Raw genomic sequence first — 20,251 nt, forward strand, 5'->3', positions numbered from 1 at the left:
GGATGATGGCTTCACAGCGGTTGCAGCCTAAACCATTCATGCCAGCAGACATCACGCACAGCACAGCTCTGCAGGGAAGGAATGGAGCTTGCGCGACAACATCGGCCAACAAGGGCGCTCACAAACGCGTTTACTCACAAGGGCGCTTATCCCGGGTCTCAGAAACACGAGCAAGTCTCATCCTCCAGCATACGGCAAAAAAACAACCCAAATCCTGTCCCATAGGTGAGGGAATTTACAAATCCAGACGTTAGGGGAGACTGATAGAAAAAAGCAGGTTTCAAGAAAGTTTTTTCTTTGATGCTTGTTTTTAAACTTGCAGGGATTTCACGATGTTCTGTTGCTCTGAGTAGTGGGGAGAGCCAGGGCTGGTAGAGCGGGGCTGGCGGAGGGAAGGAACTATAAGAAGGACCGGTCTGCAGAGACAGGAAGTGGGACACACAGCCCCCAGGTGGGTGCGTGGGGCATTCTGGGGCGTCAGTCCTGACTCACCATCAGCACCTCCGGCCTGCGTTCCCACCCTCAGCCTGTCTCCTCCCCAAAGAGGGTGATGCCCAGAGATAAGGTAACAAGAAGCACTAGAAGAGCCTCACCAAGGACCTTGGCCCACCAGTGGCACACAAAGGCCTAGGCTCAGTGAACAGTGTCTTAGGAACGAGGCCCCGTCTCTGACCTCTGAGGCTTGAACTACTCCAGACACAAATTTAACTACCAGGGACCTGGTCCTGGCATTGGGGGTGTCTTTGAAATCTAGTTTGGCTAATTCTGTGTCAGATTCATATGGGAAGACACCAGTTCCCAACTCCTCACCACGAGAATAACAGGAGATAAGGTCCTCGTCACAGTGCCTGACACACAGCAGGCATGATCACCTTCCTTCCGGAGTCCTGCCACCAGGGACACGTACGCACAATCTTGCCCCGTGGCTCTGTCCGCCATCCTGTGGAGGTGCCTCTATGAACATGCTTACGCCTGGGTGATCCATAAAGTAGGAGATGGGGACAATTTACGGGTCTGCTCTGCTGGACTTCTGTTCCTCACCCTGATTAGGCACAACGGAAGATTTCTGAAGGATCCCAGGATCCCAAGTCAGGTAAGCAGAGAAAGGGGAGGGAGGCTGTGGTTCGGGAGGAGGGCTGCAGGGACAGGCAGGGGTGGGAGACGGGACAGCTCTAGCAAGCAGGGCAGACGGAAGATGCCAAATCTGGATGTGAGAACTTCTGCAGGAGGACACGGAACATGGGGCTGCCCAGCCTCCCCCTGTACACACACCAGTAAATGCCCTCCGGCTACGTCCTCCCTCGGTCGGCAAGACAGGAAGAGCAACCGCTGCCAGGGTATCAGACCCACCCTCCACAATTAAATCTCCACCATGAACACAGAGAGAAAGCACTTCGTTTCTTGAGCTCCCCAAAGGCTGCTGAAACTTAAGCTGGAAAAAAACAGAGGAAACAAGGGCCACTCACTGGACTCCGGAAGGTGAAGTCATAGCGTCTGCTCTGCTCTAGTGGTGTGCAAAACAAGTGAACAGAGTTAAAGACACAAATTAGATTTTTTAATGACATATCTGCAGACTTTTTTTATGAAAATGATGAAAATAACACACACATTTAGAATGGATAATTTATAAAATCCGGAAGCTTAGGTAAGGGCATGATAAGGACAACACTCTTGCACATTTAAAACAAATTAACAACGGTCAAGGTCAGCTATTGGGAACAAGCAAGGACGCAGGTCAAGCCGTTTCAGCGAGACAGCCAGAGGCTCTAACAAAGACTGGAAGGGCGCTGGAAACTCTCCAGGGAATCCGCAAGCTGCACTGATTTCCTAAAGCTCTAGTTGTTTTCACGTTTCCCACATCATTACAAATGGAATCAGTAAAGATAACAGTGAAGAGAGGACTGCCAGCTTCCCCACAGCTTGCAAGGAAAGCCAGCGGCAGTGGCGTGGGTTCCTCTGAGAGGGAGCCTCTCCCTCTGCACAGCATGAGACAGGCCAGCCGGGAGGGGCATCTCTATAGCTGGAAAAAGCAACCAGAAGGTGAGCCCTGTGCGGGCTCCTGCCCGGACCCCGACCAGCAGTGGCCTCACATTCAGCAGGCCACCCCCAGCTTCTGTAAGAGAACCCAAGGGAGATTTTAAATAAGAGTGTTCTGCCCTGGGGCGCCTGGGCGGCTCAGTGGGTTAAGCCTCTGCCTTCGGCTCCGGTCATGATCTCAGGTTCCTGGGATCCCGAGCCCCGCATCGGGCTCTATGCGCAAAAGGGAGATCTGCTTCCCCCTCTCTCTCTCTCTGCCTGCCTCTCTGCCTATTTGTGGTCTCTCTGTCAAATAAATGAATAAAATCTTAAAAAAAAAAAAAAAGTGTTCTGCCCTTAAAACCAGAACACTCCTTTGTCTCAGAATTAAGATCAGAAACAACCTTAGAGATTCAGGGACACAGGCATGGGGCTAGCAGACCTGCTCTGACCCCAGCCCAAGGTGTGGGCGCCCTCGGGCTCTGGCCAGCTGCCCCACACCCTCACAGCTGTGAGTCCTCAGCTGCAAAGGGTGAACGACCAGCCCCTCGCAGGTAACTGGAAGGATTACAGTCCTACAGAGAGAGCGAGATGGGCTGGGCTCTGGGTTTCCTGCCCTGTGTTCAGGAGCCCTCCCTCCCACCCACCTCTGCCCGGCCCAGCCTCCTCCGGCCAGTCCCAGGAGGCACACAGCACAGAAAGGCCTTACCTGATGGGAAGAGGCCCCAGTCAACTCAGACGAGCAACCTGGGAAGAGAAATTTCCTCTCTCTCTGCATCCCGCAGCCTCTACCCAGCCCGTTACCATGGCAGCCAAGGAATAAATATGGGCTCATGCTCTTGCATCCGACACCTCCAAACCTATCCATCAGCCTCCTCTGTCCTCCCCGTCACCATCACCTGCGACTCTGCTCCCTCCCTCTTCACTTCTTTGCTATTCACAGATGTGGCGTTGCCATGAAGCTGGCTGAGAACAAAAATGTCCCATTTGGAACATGTTAGCCTCTGAGGAAAAACATGTAAGCGGGAACGAGGTCAGGAGGACAGAATCCTCATGGGTCCATTTTCAACTTTGTGCTATGTGCGTAACTTTTCTGTAAGCCTAAAAGTCCATTCCAGAACAAAACACTGAAAAAGAAAATCTCTGGGAGCGCCTGGACAGCTCAGTCGTTTGAGTGTCCAACCCTCGATTTCAGCTCAGGTCCTGGAATCGAGCCCCACATCAGGCTCCACGCTCAGCCAGGAGTCTGCTTATTCCTGTCCCTCTGCTCCTCCCGACCTTGTGCTCTCTATCTAAAATAAATAAATAAAAGCTTTTTTAAAAAAGAGAGAAAAGAAAAAAGAAAATCTCTGTATCCCCAGAGATCCGGGTGTGCTGCCCACCCCGCCACACACGCTCAAGTATAGTTGAAAAATGCAATAACCCAGAGGGCACACGGGTTAAAAACAAAAGACAGGGCAGTAAATCCAAGGTTGGGAGGAGGCGGTGGGTTGGTGTACCCGCAAAGGAAGACTCTTAGGGCAGTTTCCCGGAGGAGGGGAAGGACCACCAGCACAGGAGAAGCTAACCATGGAGACCCCACACAGCCTGCCCACAGGCTATCTGCCGCCAGAGGAGACAGTGACAGGAGTACACATGCAGGTTCTCCCTCGCGGTGCTGCTCTGGCACACGTTACCTACACGTAGCTCTACAAACAGCTCTGCGTGGTGAAGGATGTCTCCTGAGAGGCTCTGGGTGCCGGGGTCTTCAGAGCAAGCTAGGGCCCAGAGCCTTCTGCTCTAACTGGACACTCGGCCCCAAAGGCGCTGTGTAGGAGCAGATTCTACGTGCGGACTGGAGCTTCAGGAAAACATAAGCTAAATCCATCCGACAATGCCCATCTTGTGCTACTCTTGTGTGCCTCTGTCAGAGACCAGTTAGAACAGCGAGAAACAGGAAGAGCAACTGTTTGTACCGAGCCACAGCCGCCACGGGGCGCCAAGAACCGAGAGTGACATCTTCCTCTGCCTCTTGGTGGGCTCTGTTTGCGGCCAAGTTGTGAATATGACTGCTCAAATTTTCTGCCACTACAGCCCGGGCTGGGTGGGAGAAGTGGCCTGTTCAAGGAAGAAAGCCAACTCAAGGCCACCTAACTCCGTCCCGAAGCACACGGCAAGCAGAGTGGAAGCTCGTCAACCGAAACACAGCAGTTAACACACAAGTGGGCTTCTCCATCTCCATCCCTTCCGCCCGACCTCTCAAGCTGTCTGATCGACACAAAGGACAAAACCCAAGTAAGGTGGGACAAATCATGCAAATTAGAAGATCAACGGAGAAACCGTCATTCTACAGATATGCCTCTATTCTATTAAACCTTACACAGTTGCATTTCCTTCCACGAGCATCACGTTCAGGGTCAGCAACACAGGAAAATGTGCATGTCCCCAGAGAGCTCTTAACCTCAGGACAAGCGGGCACCCCACAGCGCGGGGCCTGGTCCAGCAGATGGGACTACAAATCAAATTGACTGTCCACTCATAGGACCTGTTCATTTGTTTTCACTGGCGCGGGGGAGCGATACATAGACTATGGTTCATCTGTGTTAAGTCAGGTCAAATCTGAGAGGATTTCTTCCCCTTCACACAATTTACACTGCTTCAGAGCTGGGTTTAAGTGAAATCCTGCTTTTCCACTGATGTCTGTCCCAAAATTGGTCCCCTATTTCCAGGCAGGAGTCTTACCTTAGAGCTGAACTTTCAAACATCCTGGTCTGCTAAGTGACTCACGGGTTCAAAGTTCTGCCGTGGTTTTAAAGGGCCAAGTTTTGCCTTCTACCATTAATCCTCTGTCCTGCGCTGGTCCCCATCTCACAGATGGACAGAAATTTTACCACCCCTTAGGGTTCTCAATCCACACGAGCCTTTTCCAGGATCTGGCTGAGCCATGGCTCCTAATTTAGCTTCCCGAGTCCGAGCAGGGACACTTCTCGACGGTCAGGCCTGCAGTTCAAGACTTCACCGGCAGGCGCTCTGTCTGCGCACGCAGTCCGCTCCCCCCGCTCCCTGAGCCCCAGGCTCGCGGTTACACGCTATCATCTGCTGAACACCTAAAGGAAACCCTGTATACTGAACATCTCAAGAACACCATGTCAATACAGGATAAAAAACTGGAAAGACCATAAAGCCCAAGCCCCTTCTCTACCCATGAGAACCAGCAGAGGCTTGCAAACACTTCTGAACACAAAGTACGCTGAACTAACACCCAGCTGCTCTAAAACTCCCTCGACTTTGAAAATAACTCTGGCAGAAAAGAGTGCAGGGAATTATTCTTCTAGTGTTTAGTCAACAACAACCAAAGAGAAAGACAGACAAACATGAAAATAACAAAATGCAATGAAGAGAAGTCTACCTAAAGGAACTTACAATGACTAGAAGGAAGTACTACTGCTACTTTTCTTTTAGAATAAACTCTCTAGCACCTGAAGCAAGACATAAGGCTGAAGCGAATACTACCCTTTTCTGCACCCTGTTCCCAGGGTCTGGGGATCACCGGTGCAGACACCCAGAACCAAGTCGTGCCTGCACTCACGCTGCTGGTGCGAGCAGAGATAGTGGCAGAGAGCTGTGGCTACGACCTTCGAGCCAGCACTCAGCTCAGAATAAAAATAATGGGTTTCAGGTGCAATGCCCAGGCCCAGGAAAATGACATTAAATGGGACACCACAAAGGAACTGGGACCCCCCTCAAATGGTACATAAACATTCATGCTAGAGTGCATGCATCCATTTCTCTGGGAAGAGGGACGCCAGACCCTGAAAAGGTTAAGAGCCACAGTGCCCCACAAAACAAAGTGAGGGCAGATCACTGCAAGGAACGTTAATATGAACTGAGGCAACACGGCTCACTCTCTCTTTCCAAGTGGTGATGCGCCGACAGAGCGACCCTCTACAACGGAGCAAAAGCCTCACAGCTGGTCCTGGGACAGCGTGAGAAAGAGGCAGAGTCTGGTGCCGAGGTGAGAAAACCTGACCTACAAAACAATGCTAACATTTGTGTTTACACTAGATCGTTATCGAAGATTCCTCGAGCAATGAGAACATTCTATGACCAGAAGAGCAGTTGGTCTCAAGCTCTAATTTTTAAAAAGATAACTTTTGCTTGAGTCTGTTTAACTTGGTGAGGAATGCTCATGGGAGGGGAACCCTCCCCCTCCCCAGCCTGGATCCTTCTCGAGCCACGGCTACTTGCCCTGTCAGGCTTCGTGTGCTCCTACTTCGACTGGCACTTAAATCAAACCGCTGACTAGGAAATTTCCCACAAAATCTTGTTAGGATGTATTTCAGTTTGTAATGATTCCCTTCTACTAATGTGAAGGGGGTGTCCCATGTTTTTCTGAAAAAGGACCACACTTGGACAGACCACGATGTTGGGGTAAAAGTGTTTACTACAGGCAAAGCCGGAATGGGGTCCCCCCAGGCACACACAGGGGCAGGTACAGTCCCGGGAGAAACCGGGCCGTTCTCCTACAATCCCAACCTGACTTGATGGTATGTCCCTGAACAAGGTTTTTAAACCAGAGCAAACACAAACATTTGCATGAAGTGTTGACATTTTAAAACGTGAAACTGAAGCCAGCAACAGTAATGACAAGAGCACAGGACTCTTAAGCAATTCGGAGTCTGCAATGGGCCGCTTGAGGCGGGGACCCTCGTCTTGCAGGAATATCCTTCATCGTTCTTGGTGGCAAGGGTGTCCAGTTGGGAAGGTTAACACACCCTAATGTAAGTCCCTGCAGACACGGGGGGAGCCACAAAAACCAGTAAAGAACTCAAACTGAGTGACACAGTCTGAAGGAACAAGACACAGAACAGTAACCCAAACTGAGAATTTCTACAGCAAACACTGCTGTCATCAAGGGCTATACATACGTCAACTCATCTGGTCCGCTCCGCAACCCTGGAGTGTGGTGCTGTATTATCCCATTTTATAGATAAGGAAACAGGAGCACAGAGACACAGGCGAATGGCGCAGCTCTCAAGGTGCTGTGGGGTTTGGCTCCAGGCAGGCCAGCTCTGGAGCCCGCCACCTGAGTGAACACATCGCCCCCATCGAGGTGGCTTCAACTGAGATATCCTTCATGGTTCCCAGAGGAAACTGCACTCCTAACGGCCACAGGCGCCGAGGCCCGGCACCGCGCTAGGTGCTCTGATGAACAGCCCTAGTTGGGCTGACGATAGTTACACTGAAAAATGGGGCATATATTTTAATCCTACAGATAAGGAAAGGGGTAAAGCACGACAGCTGACCTCCAAGTTAATGCAAGGGATGTGGTGCTGACCTCACCCAGTCAAAAATCTACGTACTGGGGCACCCGGGGGGCTCAGTGGGTTAAGCGTCTGTCTTGGGTTCAGGTCATGATCCCGGGGTCCTGGGATCGAGCCCCATGTTGGGCTCCCATCTCAGCAGGGAGTCTGCTTCTCCCTCTCCCTCTGCCTGCTTGTGCTCTCTCTCTCTTTCTGTCAAATAAATAAATAAAATCTTTTTTTTTAAATATACATATACCTTTTGACTCCCTGAAAACTTAACTACCAATAGCTTACTGTTGACCAGAAGTCCTACCAATAACCTAAACAGTTGGTTTATGCATGTTATACATGCCATATTCTGTATTCTCATAGTAAAGAGGGAGAAAAGAAAATGTTATCAAGAGAATCATTAAGAGTAAATACATTGACAACATTGCACCGTACTTATTGAAAATAACCGCGTTTGAGTGGGCCTATACCGCTTAAACCCATGTTGTTCAAGGGTTAACTGTAATTCCAAATTCTATTTCAATAGCAAGTGACATATGGAATCTGGATTTCAACTCGGGCTCATCTCACTATGAAGCCTGAGTTCTGTCTGTTCAGTCAGGTCCTAGGCATCCCATCAGTCCGGAATGACGGCGATCTCTGGCATCATGCTGGTACCTGAGACACTCTGTACTATATATAACCACAAGCAAGATTACTCGACTTCAGCACTACTAACATTTTGGGTTGGAAAATTCCCCATTTGGGGGCTGCCCTGTACATCCAAGGAAGTTCAGTGTCATCACCACTGCCACGCATCAGATACAGCAGCCCCGGAGCTAGTCCTTGAGCAACTGAGAAAGGGAGAGTCGGGGCAGAGACACTCCCCGGTCTCAGCTCTGGAGGGAACCGTGACACTTACTCTGACTCGTCTCATGGCAGTTCAACAGGAAAGGAAAGATAACACCAGCTGAACTGCCAAGACACAGAAAGGAGTAACCAGGTAAAATTCAAATGTGCACAACTGTACGGAAGTTTTTACAGGATACCTTCACTGAGAACTAATTAAAATTAATACCCAGCACACTCTGAAAGACAAAAGAACTCGGCATTCTAAGTTAGCAAATTAACTGTCACTATAATTTAGTAAAATACATATCAATCTTTATATGAAGAACCCAGAAAGGGCCTTTCATTTCCCTGGAAAATTTATACACGGAGCACCTTTTTGTATTAGACACATTTTATAGCTTCTCACGTTCTGTTGTAATCTTTCCTTTTCAGAAAAGCTCAGGGACTTTCCTAACTTAGGAACGAGGGCTGCTTATATTAACACCGGAAATCAGACATGTTCAAACCACACTTCAGGGATATTTCTGTACAAAAACAGACAGTGGACTAGAATCAGAATGCCTTTTACCTTAAAGAAGCACGAAGTTTAAGCATGTGTAATAAAATGTGAGGCGGAACATTTAGGCCATCAATTTCTCTTCCTTCCTCACTCTGTTCAATGTACATGTGAACAGTAAGCAGCCACTCACCTGAATGACCTTATAGAAGTAGGCGTACTGCCGAGCCGTGTTCTTAAATTGGCTGAAGACGTCATGGATAGCTTGTGTGGACTGGAGGTCTCGGACTTCATCTTCCTCAAAGTAGAGAGGAGTGTCATACTCGCTGGGGAGGGTCTGAATGTAGGGCTGCCAGAAAGAGTTAGGATCGGCTCGCTCACACAGCAGGTGAAAGGCCAGTGTGATATTTCCCATAGCTTGAAGAATCCGGTCTTGAGAATATAAGGGCCCTGAATTAACCCAGAAGTTAACAGCGTTAAGTTCCAAAAAGCGCCTTAAAAAGTATTCATTCAAAATATATATTAAAGTTACAGAAATAACTGGAAAGTTTTGTAATATTTAAAGTAACATGCAACTTTCTTCTGACATTCTTCTACTATGTCAGATTACAAGCATGCAAAACAAAGTGAATTTGGGGGAACATTTCACTAGTTTGAAAAAACACCCAAATATGGTCCTTAGCACCACAAAATAAAATTTCATATTTTTATCATTTGCACTTTGCCTTGAACAGTCAGAAATTATTCTCACCCAACACTGAATTTTTAGCAGATTCAACAGTCATTAGTAATTTTCGTGGAACCCATAAAAATAATTCTTCTGCCTAGGAGAAAAAAAATAAGAAAATCATATAATCATCAAAACGTCACAATCTTCAGCTCCCTTCATCCGCAGTCAGAAAGCCAATCACACAACTACACATGAAATACTGTTTAAGGTTGCACATTAGCACTCTGTTTCTAACTATCAAATGTACTTTTATTTTTTATTTTTTTTTAAGATTTTATTTGAGATAGCAAGACAGAGAGAGAGCATGAGCATGGAGGAGGGGCCCAGGGAGAGGGAGAAGCAGGCTCTCCACTGAGCAGGGAGCCGATGTGGGGCTTGATCCCAGGATCCTGGGATCTCGACCCGAGCTGAAGGGAGATGCTTAACTGACTGAGCCACCCAGGCACCCCGAAATGTATTTTTAAATATAAGTATTTGTGGTTTACTTATATAAGTAGAAGCAGGGTTTAAAATCCTACTTCCAAGAGAAAAACTAACCATAGGGGCACCTGGGTGGCTCAGTTGGTTAAGCGTCTGCTTTAGGCTCAGGTCATGATCCCAGGGTCCTGGGATCGAGCCCCACATCAGGCTCCTTAGTCAGCAGGGAGCCTGCTTCTCCCTCTCCCTCTGCCTGCTGCTCCCCCTGCTTGTGCTCTCTGTCAAATAAATAAATAAAATATTTTTTAAAAAAGAAAGAAAGAAAAACTAACCATATATATTGAGAAAACAGATGAAAAAAACGGGACTTTCAACTTTAATCTGAAGTACACATAGCCATCTGGAGTGAAGTACAAAACTGCTCTTTGCCGCACTTACGTTTTTTAAAGTTCAAAAAGCAAAACAAAACAAAATCTCTATCTCCAACAAAAACCTGAACCTGTCGACGTAAACTGCTCCTGCTATTGCATTTTTGAAGCCAGAGGAACATTCCTGCCTCAATATGCTTGTCTTTTGCACAACGGTTACCAGCAAAAGCACAAGTCTCTAGGACATATTTTGGTTTACTGAGTTTTTTCCCCAAAATATTATTTCTTGCCAATATGAGAGGTTTCTTTTTGGTATGTGCTGTATATGTACCTATACAGCTTACAACATGCAAAGAGCAGTGCCTTGACTGTGGTGACGATGTCACGAGCATGTGCACACGTCCAACCCGTCACAATGTCAACACTGAACATGCAGTTTTTTTCCCCCTTATACCTCAATAAAGCTTAAAAATGCACATGGTGAAGACAGACCACAGCTAAGATAACTGGGGCGGCATCCACAGAAATGATGCTTCTCGGATATACGAGTAGAATGTGCGACATCCTGGTTACTCTCGCCTTCTGCCAAGGTCTACCATTTGGATTCTGTTTATGCGTGTCTCTTCCCCTACTACAGATTATAAACATCATGAAGGAAGAGACCTCGGTTTTTTTGGAAGGCTGGTAAAATAATGAGCAAGGTACTATTCACAGACTAGACGTTTAATAGGTATCTAGTAAACTGGTATATGCTTTATCAACGTATCAATGAAAGGTTAACTACAACTTGACCAAAAGCGTTGCCAAGGTTTGAGGGGGCCCGAATAAATAACACTCATTTCCTCCATCCAAGTTCTGAACCCACTGAGAGAGACACAAGACGACAACAGATGGTCACCCAAAATATCACCTACTGCATCCCAGAATTAGACCGACTCCCCCACCTAGTTACAGGCAGAACTGGAGCCCCACGGGCCTCCCCACGTGTGGCCTGCCCTGTAAAGCACACAGAGTGGGGAGAGCACAATGGATGCATGTGCACCAGCTCCCATCAAGAAACAGGCCCAGGCCAGTTCCTTCTTCCCAAATCATCAGACAGATTGGGTTATACCTCCTCACTAAGAGAGGCACGACTGAGGGGCAGAGAGAGGCTGGGAATGTCAGGGTGCTGCTGCTCCCTTCATCTGTAAGGAAGGACCCAGAGCAGAGGAAAAGCATTTGTCCCTTAGCAGACGTACACTGCTCCTCTTTCCCCTTCCGCTCTGGTGGGACGGTGTCAGTAGGTGGCACTGCCAACCACTCAGTTACCCCCTCCAGAAAACCAGTAAGCACCCCGGACCCTGCCCACCCTCCACCCCAATGCCCCCACCTCCACATCCACTCTGTCACAGGTCCTGTGCGCTCCTCCTCCTAACTGCCTGAACCCACATCCTTCTCTTGAAGCCTCAGAATCCTTTGAGGCATGTTCTGTGGTCTCCTAACAAAGGCTCTGAAACATAAGCTGACTTGCCCCAGCTCACTGGTTAACAGCACAGCTCCCAGGGAGGATACACCGGAGGGGGCTGCCTAGAACACTGGCAAGGCTCTTCCAGGCCCCTAGTTAGCCCAGAGACCCCGCAGCAGGAAGCGGAGTGTTAACGGCACGCTGCCTGTCGCCTATGAGGTCAGAATCAGCCCAGACACCTATCTCCACATCCTGTGTCCGCCCCGTAGCACAATCCAAGCATGCTGAGGGTCCCCGAACCAAACGATCAAAACTCACCTTGATATCTCTCGTCGCTCTCAAACCAAAGCCCTCTTCTTTGAAGTTGACCATTTCAAAACCCTCAACGGAGGCTCCATTTTCAGAGGCCCACTTCATTAGGTCAGGAAAGTAATCTTCTCTTTTTCCATCAAAAGTAACAGACAGACCTGTTTCAATCCATGTGTCAGAAAACAAGAGCTACATTTAGGACCCATATCATTCTTTCTGCTCTCAGAAACTAAAAATCACACACTGAAAATAGTGATAATGCTATAATCTTGAAATCAAAACTCATCACCAGGTAGAGACTTATGGGGGTGAGCATTCTGTAATGTATGCAATACTGACTCCCTGTGATGTACACCTGAAACTAATGCGATATTGTATGACAATTAAGCTTTAATTACAAAAAAAAATCTTTAAAAGCTTAAAAAATAAATTGTTTAAAAATTGCTTAAATAAATTGAAAAGGACTGAAGTCATACAACGTTCTCTGATTACACCATAATCAAATTAGAAATCAACAAAAAAAAAAAAATCTTGAAAATTCCCAAGTATTTGGAAATTCAACAGAACACTTCTAAATAGCCCCAAGGCAAAAGGAGAATCACACGGAAAGAAAAAACAAAACAACAGAACAGTAAGTCACCAAGCACTGTACACATCCTGTCTAGTGGCAGGAAAGGTGAATTACAATCCTAAACTCTAGTCTGCTGTGGAGAAGCATTTGCTGAGCCCAGGACACAGGACTACTGACTGCTGGGCTCGGCGAGGCGACACGGTGGAAAGCGGAGGGCTCTACCACCTCACACATAACAGCAGCCACCCCATCCCCCCCATTAAGGCCGGCATGCCCAGTCTCATAGGCAGCTTTGCTTCAACAAGATTCCCAGGAAAACAGAAATCAGTAGCTGACGTGTGCACAGGAGGCGCACTACAGGCCTGATTCTGAGAGCACAAAACTGGTCAGCTCTGCAACCCAACATAGCTGAACAGTTTAAATGAGTTGGATCATGCGCATCCACAAAGATGACAAAATATAACATTGTCTTTAAAAAAATTCAAGTGCTCTGGGGCTCCTGGGTGGCTCGGTCAGTTAAGTGCTTGACTCTTGGGTTCAGCTCAGGTCATGATCTCAGGGTCATGAGATGGAGTCCCGCTTCAGGCTCTGCAGTCAGCAGGGAATCTTCTGGAGAGTCTCTCCCTCTCCCTCTGCCCCTACCCCACTTGCGAGCAAGCACTCTACCCCTCTAAAATAATAAACAAATCTTTAAAAATTCAAGTGCTCTGATACCATTTATGCAAATTTTTTAAATACCACTTGATACCCTACATTTTTGTAGGGTTATACATGAAGGAGAACGATAGTCTCCATTTAGACAAACTCCCAAGAGGAGCACAAAGGGGCTGGGACAGAAGCATGGGGCTTCAGCTACATCTGCAATGTTTATTTCCTAAAAACAAATAATTAGGGGCACCTGGGTGGCTCGGTGGGTTAAAGCCTCTGCCTTTGGCTCAGGTCATGATCTCAGGGTCCTGGGATCGAGTCCCGCATCGGGCTCTCTGCTCAGTGGGGAGCCTGCTTCCCTCTCTCTCTCTGCCTGCCTCTCTGCCTAGCTGTGATCTCTGTCTGTCAAATAAATAAAATCTTTAGAAAAAGCAAATCATGAAAACAGAAAAAAGGATGGAGGGAGGGATAGGGATCAGATCAGCAGGTGGGAAGGAGGGAGAACTTGACTGGTGGGACTAATCCAGTTTGGGTAGAAGATTCTTAGGCGTTGTGTTGTTTTTTGGACTTTTCGGCATGTTTGTGATATTCAAGGAGATGAAAAGCCATGCAGAAGAAAAACTAGATTTATCTGACAAATGAAAGGAGAGGAACAGGAGCTTCACAAACGTGAGGAGCGGGGTGTGGAGCCCAGCCCAGGTGCCTGTGGCCATGCCAACACAACACCATCGGTCATCACCTGGGTCTGGGCAGCAGGACGGCCCGGCACAGGCGGCGCCACACCACATATGCAGAAAGCTGATTTTGTTCGGGACATTCTGAGACAGAAGTCACTCTTTGCTGAGAACTCAGGAACACTCTAACCTCAGGGTGAGTTGCAGTTAGCGGTCTCTGCTAACAACAGACACTCAGGACATTCAAAAACTGCCCCACTATAGATCTGGAGAGCCAAGACTGGCAGTCTACCATTTAGAGCAAAGAAACACATTTGAAAGGAACCTGTCACCATTTGCGGTTCAAGACCATCTAAGCTAAAGACTGCATGTTTACAGAAGTACACAGGAGAGCAACAAAACCTTTTTTAAACCTTGTTTAAAAAAACAAACCCTCTTCTGACTCACTTTCGTGGCAGTAAATAAAAATTTAAAAACCCTAACCCTAAGCAGGTTCTTCTGACCCTTTTAAACGCAGGCTACTTATTATGTTTTCCCCTTCCACCTTCCATGTGGTCCTGCATACCAATCTTTATTTTTTGTGCTTTACGGAACAAAAACAATAGGTATATTGAATAGGCTTTTTCAAGCTGACACTTGGCCCCATTGCCGGCCTGGCTGAGAATCATTAAGACGCCTACTGAATACACCCTGTAAAAACACAGCTTCAGAAAAAGAAGTCTATCTCTAATTTAACCAAGACAGGTTTGAGTTCTTCATAAATCCTGCTAAGACATTAATCTATCAGTGTGTATCTGTGTGTCGACCACTCATGGCATTATGTACTGACCTCAAACCCTCAAGGAAACACAATGTGGAAAAAACAGATCTAAATATATATTTCATAAAAAATAAATAAAAGTTGTGCCATTTTATTTATTTAAAGATTTTTTATTTGAGAGAGAGACAGAATGAGCGATGGGAGAGGACGGAGGGAGAGAGACAAGTGGGCTCCTTGCTGAGGACACCCACTGGGCAGCTCGATCCCAGGACCCCGAGATCATGACCTGAGCCGAAGGCAGGCACTTAACCAACTAAAGCCACCCAGGTGCCCCAAAAGTTGTCACTTTAGCCCCTAGATACAAACATTTTCCCCCTATGGCTCAACATTTTTACCCTTTCCAATGCAGGAAGCAGCACCTCAGAAATGGGAGAGATCCTGGGACAGCTTCCTAGTACATCTCCCCCAAACTCCGAGCCTCTTCCGCTGTGACCTTCTACTGTGATCTTCCACAGGCAAGAATGACAGCGAGGCCTTCGCTAACCTCAAAACATTTCTGACTTGTGCCAAGTCTTTACATCATTCTATTAAAATAATTTTTCGAGAAAACGTACCTTTTTGTTTTTTTCGTATTTTCTCGACTAGAGACCGGATCTGCACATACTCTTCCCATTCCTTTCCTGGGCCAGGTGCGGGACTACTGCATTCTGTAACACAAAAGCCACGGCACTCAAACACTGCTTGCTTTCAACTTCACCAGCTAGTCTGCAGCACAAAGAGGGCTGGGGTTTTGTTACTGCTGCTGATTTCCTTTTAAAGGACAAAGATATCACAGCCATGATGATAAACGTGGGAAGTATAAACCAGGTATACTTTTCAAAGCATATAAACCCTCCAAAGCCATCCACGTGCCACTTACTGAGCTGGGACTCCCATACCTACGTGTGAGCACTGAGCCCGCAGCTATCTTCCTCTTGCTGCTCTGAAAAATTTTCCTCATCATATACTCGAACATGGGAAAATCTAAAAAGCAAGGCTAAAAATGCAAAACATGTCCCTAAAAACCTTTTAAAAAAAAGGTAATCTTAAAAGTCAACGTTTCTTTCTAGTTAAATCCTAGAACAATGGCTCTCTAAAGCAACCAGTTAAATTGGACATAAGGACAATTACTCAACAAACATTTCACATCCATGTGTAAGGCTCTATATTAAGCACTCTGGGGGAGTCACAAAAAGAGACAGCACAGGCACTGCTAGAAGGGAAGCGGCGACTCTGCTGGAGCGCCGGAAGCCAAGACCAGCCCTCAAGAATGGTGCCGGTGGTTCTGGAAGGCTGTGACCTGGACACCTGGCCTATCAGCATGATCTTTCCTTTTTAAACAACTGTATGAGTTTAAGGAGAGAGCCTTCTTCCCATGGCCATCTTTGTTCTCTGAAGAAAAGAGTATGTGGTATATAATTACCACCACCAAGTCATAAGGCTGGGCTAACTCCTAACTATTAAGGTTAACCAGTCATTCTTCCACCAACAAATACTGGCTGGTCCTGCACTACAAGAAGACAGAGCCTGTCTGCAAGCTGCCCGCAGTCCAGTGCGGGACAGAGGCGGTAAGCAGTTAGTACCTCAGTGCTCTACGGGGGGCCCACATTGCTCTGAGGGCCACAGGGGTCCACGGGAGCATCTGGGGAAGGACCTAACCCCGACTTGGTTGCTGCCTGCTTCTGGCAGGGAGAGAAAGCTAAATTTTTATTTGGGGTTTGACCTGTCTCATGTGAACAGAAGAGGCAAGGAAAACGAGACAGTGGCGTCAGCAGAGTGACCACAGCTAAGTCTGGAACCTATACAGCACCCATTTAAATTCACAATTAAGAAGTTACCAATTTATACAAACTTACTAAAGCAAGTACAAGCACTTAATAGATACTTAGTTTCCTTGAACCAAGAAACTGGAAAACTATTACTGAATCACTGAAACTAAAGGGGAGCCATTCGAACAAGGGGGCAGAGCTCCAAAGGTTTGCATCTGGGGCCTGATAGCCACGGAGCACCTTGATGTGCCACAGCTCGCACGGCCCTCCCCTCCCGAGATGGTTTTCTGCTGTAAACACGAAGACTCAGAGGGGTTGCGTGATTTGTCCGCGGTAGTCAAGCAGGTCCCTGGAGCCCTCAGAAGCCCATGTTCTGGGTGGTTCGGTGTTTCATCCAACCCTCGTTAATCGCTACCCACTACCAATATCCCCGGCTTTACAGAAGGAGGAGACCGAGGGTCAGAGAAGTTCTGACGCTTGCCCAGGTCGCGTGGCTAGCAAGCTGGGATTTGAACCCAAGCCTGTTTCACTTCCTCACTGCGCCAGAGACCGTCCCTCGCAGCCCAAGGAAGTGAAGGCGTGAAGGCGTGAAGCCACACTGCCCCTCAGGAAGGCAGGAAGCCCTGGGCAGAACTTACTCTGCAAGAGCTCACTAGTCAGGTTCAAGGTTTCCTTCGGCGACACACTTGCTGTAGCGCCAGTGCCTGATTTCTGCGTCTTCACTCGACTCTTCTTACCCATTTTCTGACTGTAGAGAAGAGAGAGAAAAGACAAAAGGCGTTACATCTCCAAAGAATCAAATCAAATAATAAAATGTGGCACAGCAGTGGCTTAGCCTCGAGAGACTAACATCTTACCTCGTGTGTGCCATAGTCTGAACTTTCCTTCCAGAAAAAGAAATGTGTACTAAATATTAGTATTTGGAGACTCTCAAATGAAAAAAAAAAAAAATCAATTTGTAGTCTCTGGAAGAAAAGTTCATTCCTTTTCACCTACACAAACTGCAGTACAGGCAAATTTTACTCTGGAATTTGGTCAGCTTACGCAGATTCTACTGTGTATACTAAAATGCATATCCCATGACAAGAAATGATAACGGTTTTGTATACACACGTGTGCCACAAACTGCCATACGGACGCCAAAACCTCCATCTCCTACCCCCGGGAGGAGAGAGAATCTTCAGAAGACTAGATTCTTTGGAAGAGTCATCTCCCGTGAAGAGCGGCTGTACCGCAAGCGGCGGACTAGGCCTGGGGACAAACGCTGCAGACACCGGGAGCTCCGAGCCGCTCCCGAGAGCCACCACACCTCTGCAGGGCGGCCTCGCTGGGAAACTCAGGGCGCCGGGCCCCACGTCTCATGGGAAGGTGACGGCAGATCCTACACTGGAGCGAGGTCTCCCAGCAACTCCCGCCAGGGGCAAGTAAGGGACTGGGATGTGGGAAGAAAGGGGAGGAGGATCACCAGGTAAGGTCAGGAATGGGGGAGGCCCAAGGGAGCCCCAGGAGGCTCCTCAAGGGCAAGAGGCCGCCGGGGAGCAGTGGGAGCTAAGCTCGCCCTACGAGTCCGCCCCCTAAAGGAGGGCTACGGGCGCTGCCTGAGGAGTCTGGCCCGAGGGGTCCTCCTCCAGAGAGAAGCGTCCCCGGCCGAGAGCCCAGCAAGACGGACGGTACTCAGCCAAGAAGCTACTGCAGCAGTCCACACGCTCATTAATAACCAACACCGCGAGGCCTCTCCGTGGAGCCCTACAAGTCACACGTGACCTCAAAGGGGAACCAGAAAGCACACTCTGACCCATTTATTTTTGCAAAAGGAAATGACTCTTAGAGTGTGGAGATGAAGGATGGGATAAAAACTGTGAAAGACAGACTCTCACACTGTATCGGAACCGTAAGCATGCAAACCCCGCCCCTGTGCCGACGACGTTAGAGAAAGCCGCCTACCTCAAAGGGCCGGGGTAGGTTTCTTCCATCTCTAAGGTGTGGAATAGAACATGTAACTGTATGTATCTAATAAGCCTTCTGAAACGGTGAGCGATACACAGTGCATGTCATCCTGAAATCAAAGGGAACAGGGAAGAACAGCTACGTCTGCCACAGGGAATTAGTTGCTTTGAGATCAAAAGCAGAAAATAAATAAATAAATAAATAAACGGAGGTGGGGGCAGAAGGAGGAAGAGCTTAAGCAGCTCTTTCTGAACTGAAGGACTAGCCTCTCAAAGGAGAATACGGCTCCCCAGAGCGCAGGCAGGGCCTGACTGGGGCACCACTGCTCTTCTCCACACCTCAGGCTCTCTGCGGAAGCCCGCGGAACCTGACCCCGAAATAACTAAAACTACCCGTAAGTCTAGAGAGAAAGACTTTTCTTAGTGTGGTGATTTTTTTTTCTTTTAATTCTATTCTTTTTCTTTCTTTCTTTCTTTCTTTTTTTCTTTCTTTGGAAGGGTAGCTGACATACAATATCAGATTACCTTCAGGTGTGACATAGTGACTCAACATTTGCATACACTGCAAAGTCATTACCACAAATCTACCCGCCATCTGTCACCACGCCAAGTTGTTACAAAATTATCAACTATGTTCCCTATGCTGTACATTACACCTCTGTGACTTATTTTATTATAACTGGAGGTTTGTGCCTTTTAATCCCCTTCCTCTATGTTACCCGCCCCCAGATCCCCCCTTGGAAAGGCCTTTAATCACATGTCCAAATACAGCTCTGCAGGAAGAACCACAGAAACCAGCCACCACCAGTGATGGCTTTGGCCTCTCCCTTCAGCCCTGCAAGACTTTTGTGTATCAGGCTCCAAACAATGCGAAAACATCACTTTGATGAGGACTCCCACACCCTCGCCTTCCCCTAGCAGGCCTGGGGAAAGTGAGCCCGAGACAGCCATGGGCCTGCACTGGCCCCCACAGCGTGGGGACCCACTAGCAAACAGGCTTCTTCCCTCTGCCCGCAGTCCCCTACCTTCCCCCGGTCTTCGTGCAGGGTTTTCGGGGCTGCCGTCACTCCCAGCACGTAGATACCTGTCCTGAGATAAGGGTCATTAATGAAAGCAGCACCGATAACCCTGTACGCATGCAGTGCTGACAGTCTGCCGCGTGCTGGGCTAAGACACATCTCATTGGATCTTCTCAGGCCCTCTAAAAGATGATCATAGCCTCATCTTTTTTAAGATTTATTTATATGAGAGACAGACAGAGAGGGAGAGGCAGAAGGAGAGAATCCCCAAGCAGACTCCACCCTGAGTGCAGAGCCTGATGTGGCGTTGGTCCCACCACCCTGAGATCATGACTTGAGTCAAACCAAGAGCTGGATGCCGAAGTGACTAAGCCACGCAGGTGCTCCAGATCACACCCTCATGTTTTAGACGGCGTTCTCAGACAGGCCAAGTCCTTCAGCTTTGCCCAATGCCACGCACACATCAGGTAAGAAATGAAGCTAGAACTGGAACTCAGATCTGCGTGACTAAAGTCTGGCCACCGCCCCACTATCTCTGTTTAAATGCAGAGCAAAAGCACAGCACAATGCATGGGGCAGCGAGGCTAAAAGTTCTTCTGACGTGACACTCAACGACACCCTGCCAAGGGCCCACCCAACTGCCCGGCACCTGCGCCCGCCTGCCTCCTGAATTCATCTCTGGCTTACACTGTAACACCAGCCTCTTACAGGTCTCTGTGGCCAAGCCCATCACTCCCGCCCACATCTGCCCCAGCCCTTCGGGCTCCACCACGAACGACAACGGCGCCTAGTCCCTCAGACAGGTGTCCTCTCCTGCCTCCTTGCCCTGTCCCTCTATCTCCCCCACCCCACCCCTTACCTGCAATACCTGAGTCACTTGTTCAGTAACCAGCTTTCTCTAAAAGCCTGGCCTGGGTTTC

General features: G+C 48.2%; 1 protein-coding gene across 7 annotated transcripts in view; it reads right to left on the reverse strand.

Moving 5' to 3' along the window:
- Positions 1-20,251, reverse strand: part of SETD3 (SET domain containing 3, actin histidine methyltransferase) — an 80,850-nt gene that overhangs the window by 48,511 nt on the left and 12,088 nt on the right. For 5 of the 7 annotated variants that reach the window (XM_047736731.1, XM_047736736.1, XM_047736729.1 and 2 more), the window contains 5 exons: positions 17,005-17,114; positions 15,173-15,265; positions 11,915-12,063; positions 9,389-9,461; positions 8,831-9,087 (listed from right to left, as the gene is read on the reverse strand). In XM_047736731.1, the coding sequence (XP_047592687.1) occupies positions 8,831-9,087; positions 9,389-9,461; positions 11,915-12,063; positions 15,173-15,265; positions 17,005-17,107 (675 nt within the window). In that variant the 5' untranslated portion in view covers positions 17,108-17,114. Of the gene's footprint in view, positions 1-8,830; positions 9,088-9,388; positions 9,462-11,914; positions 12,064-15,172; positions 15,266-17,004; positions 17,115-17,223; positions 17,251-19,337; positions 19,397-20,251 lie in introns of all 7 variants that reach the window. The other 2 variants (XM_047736730.1, XM_047736735.1) reach the window with 2 other exon arrangements.

This window comes from Lutra lutra, chromosome 7 (assembly GCF_902655055.1).
Source record: "Lutra lutra chromosome 7, mLutLut1.2, whole genome shotgun sequence".
NCBI lineage: Eukaryota > Metazoa > Chordata > Mammalia > Carnivora > Mustelidae > Lutra > Lutra lutra.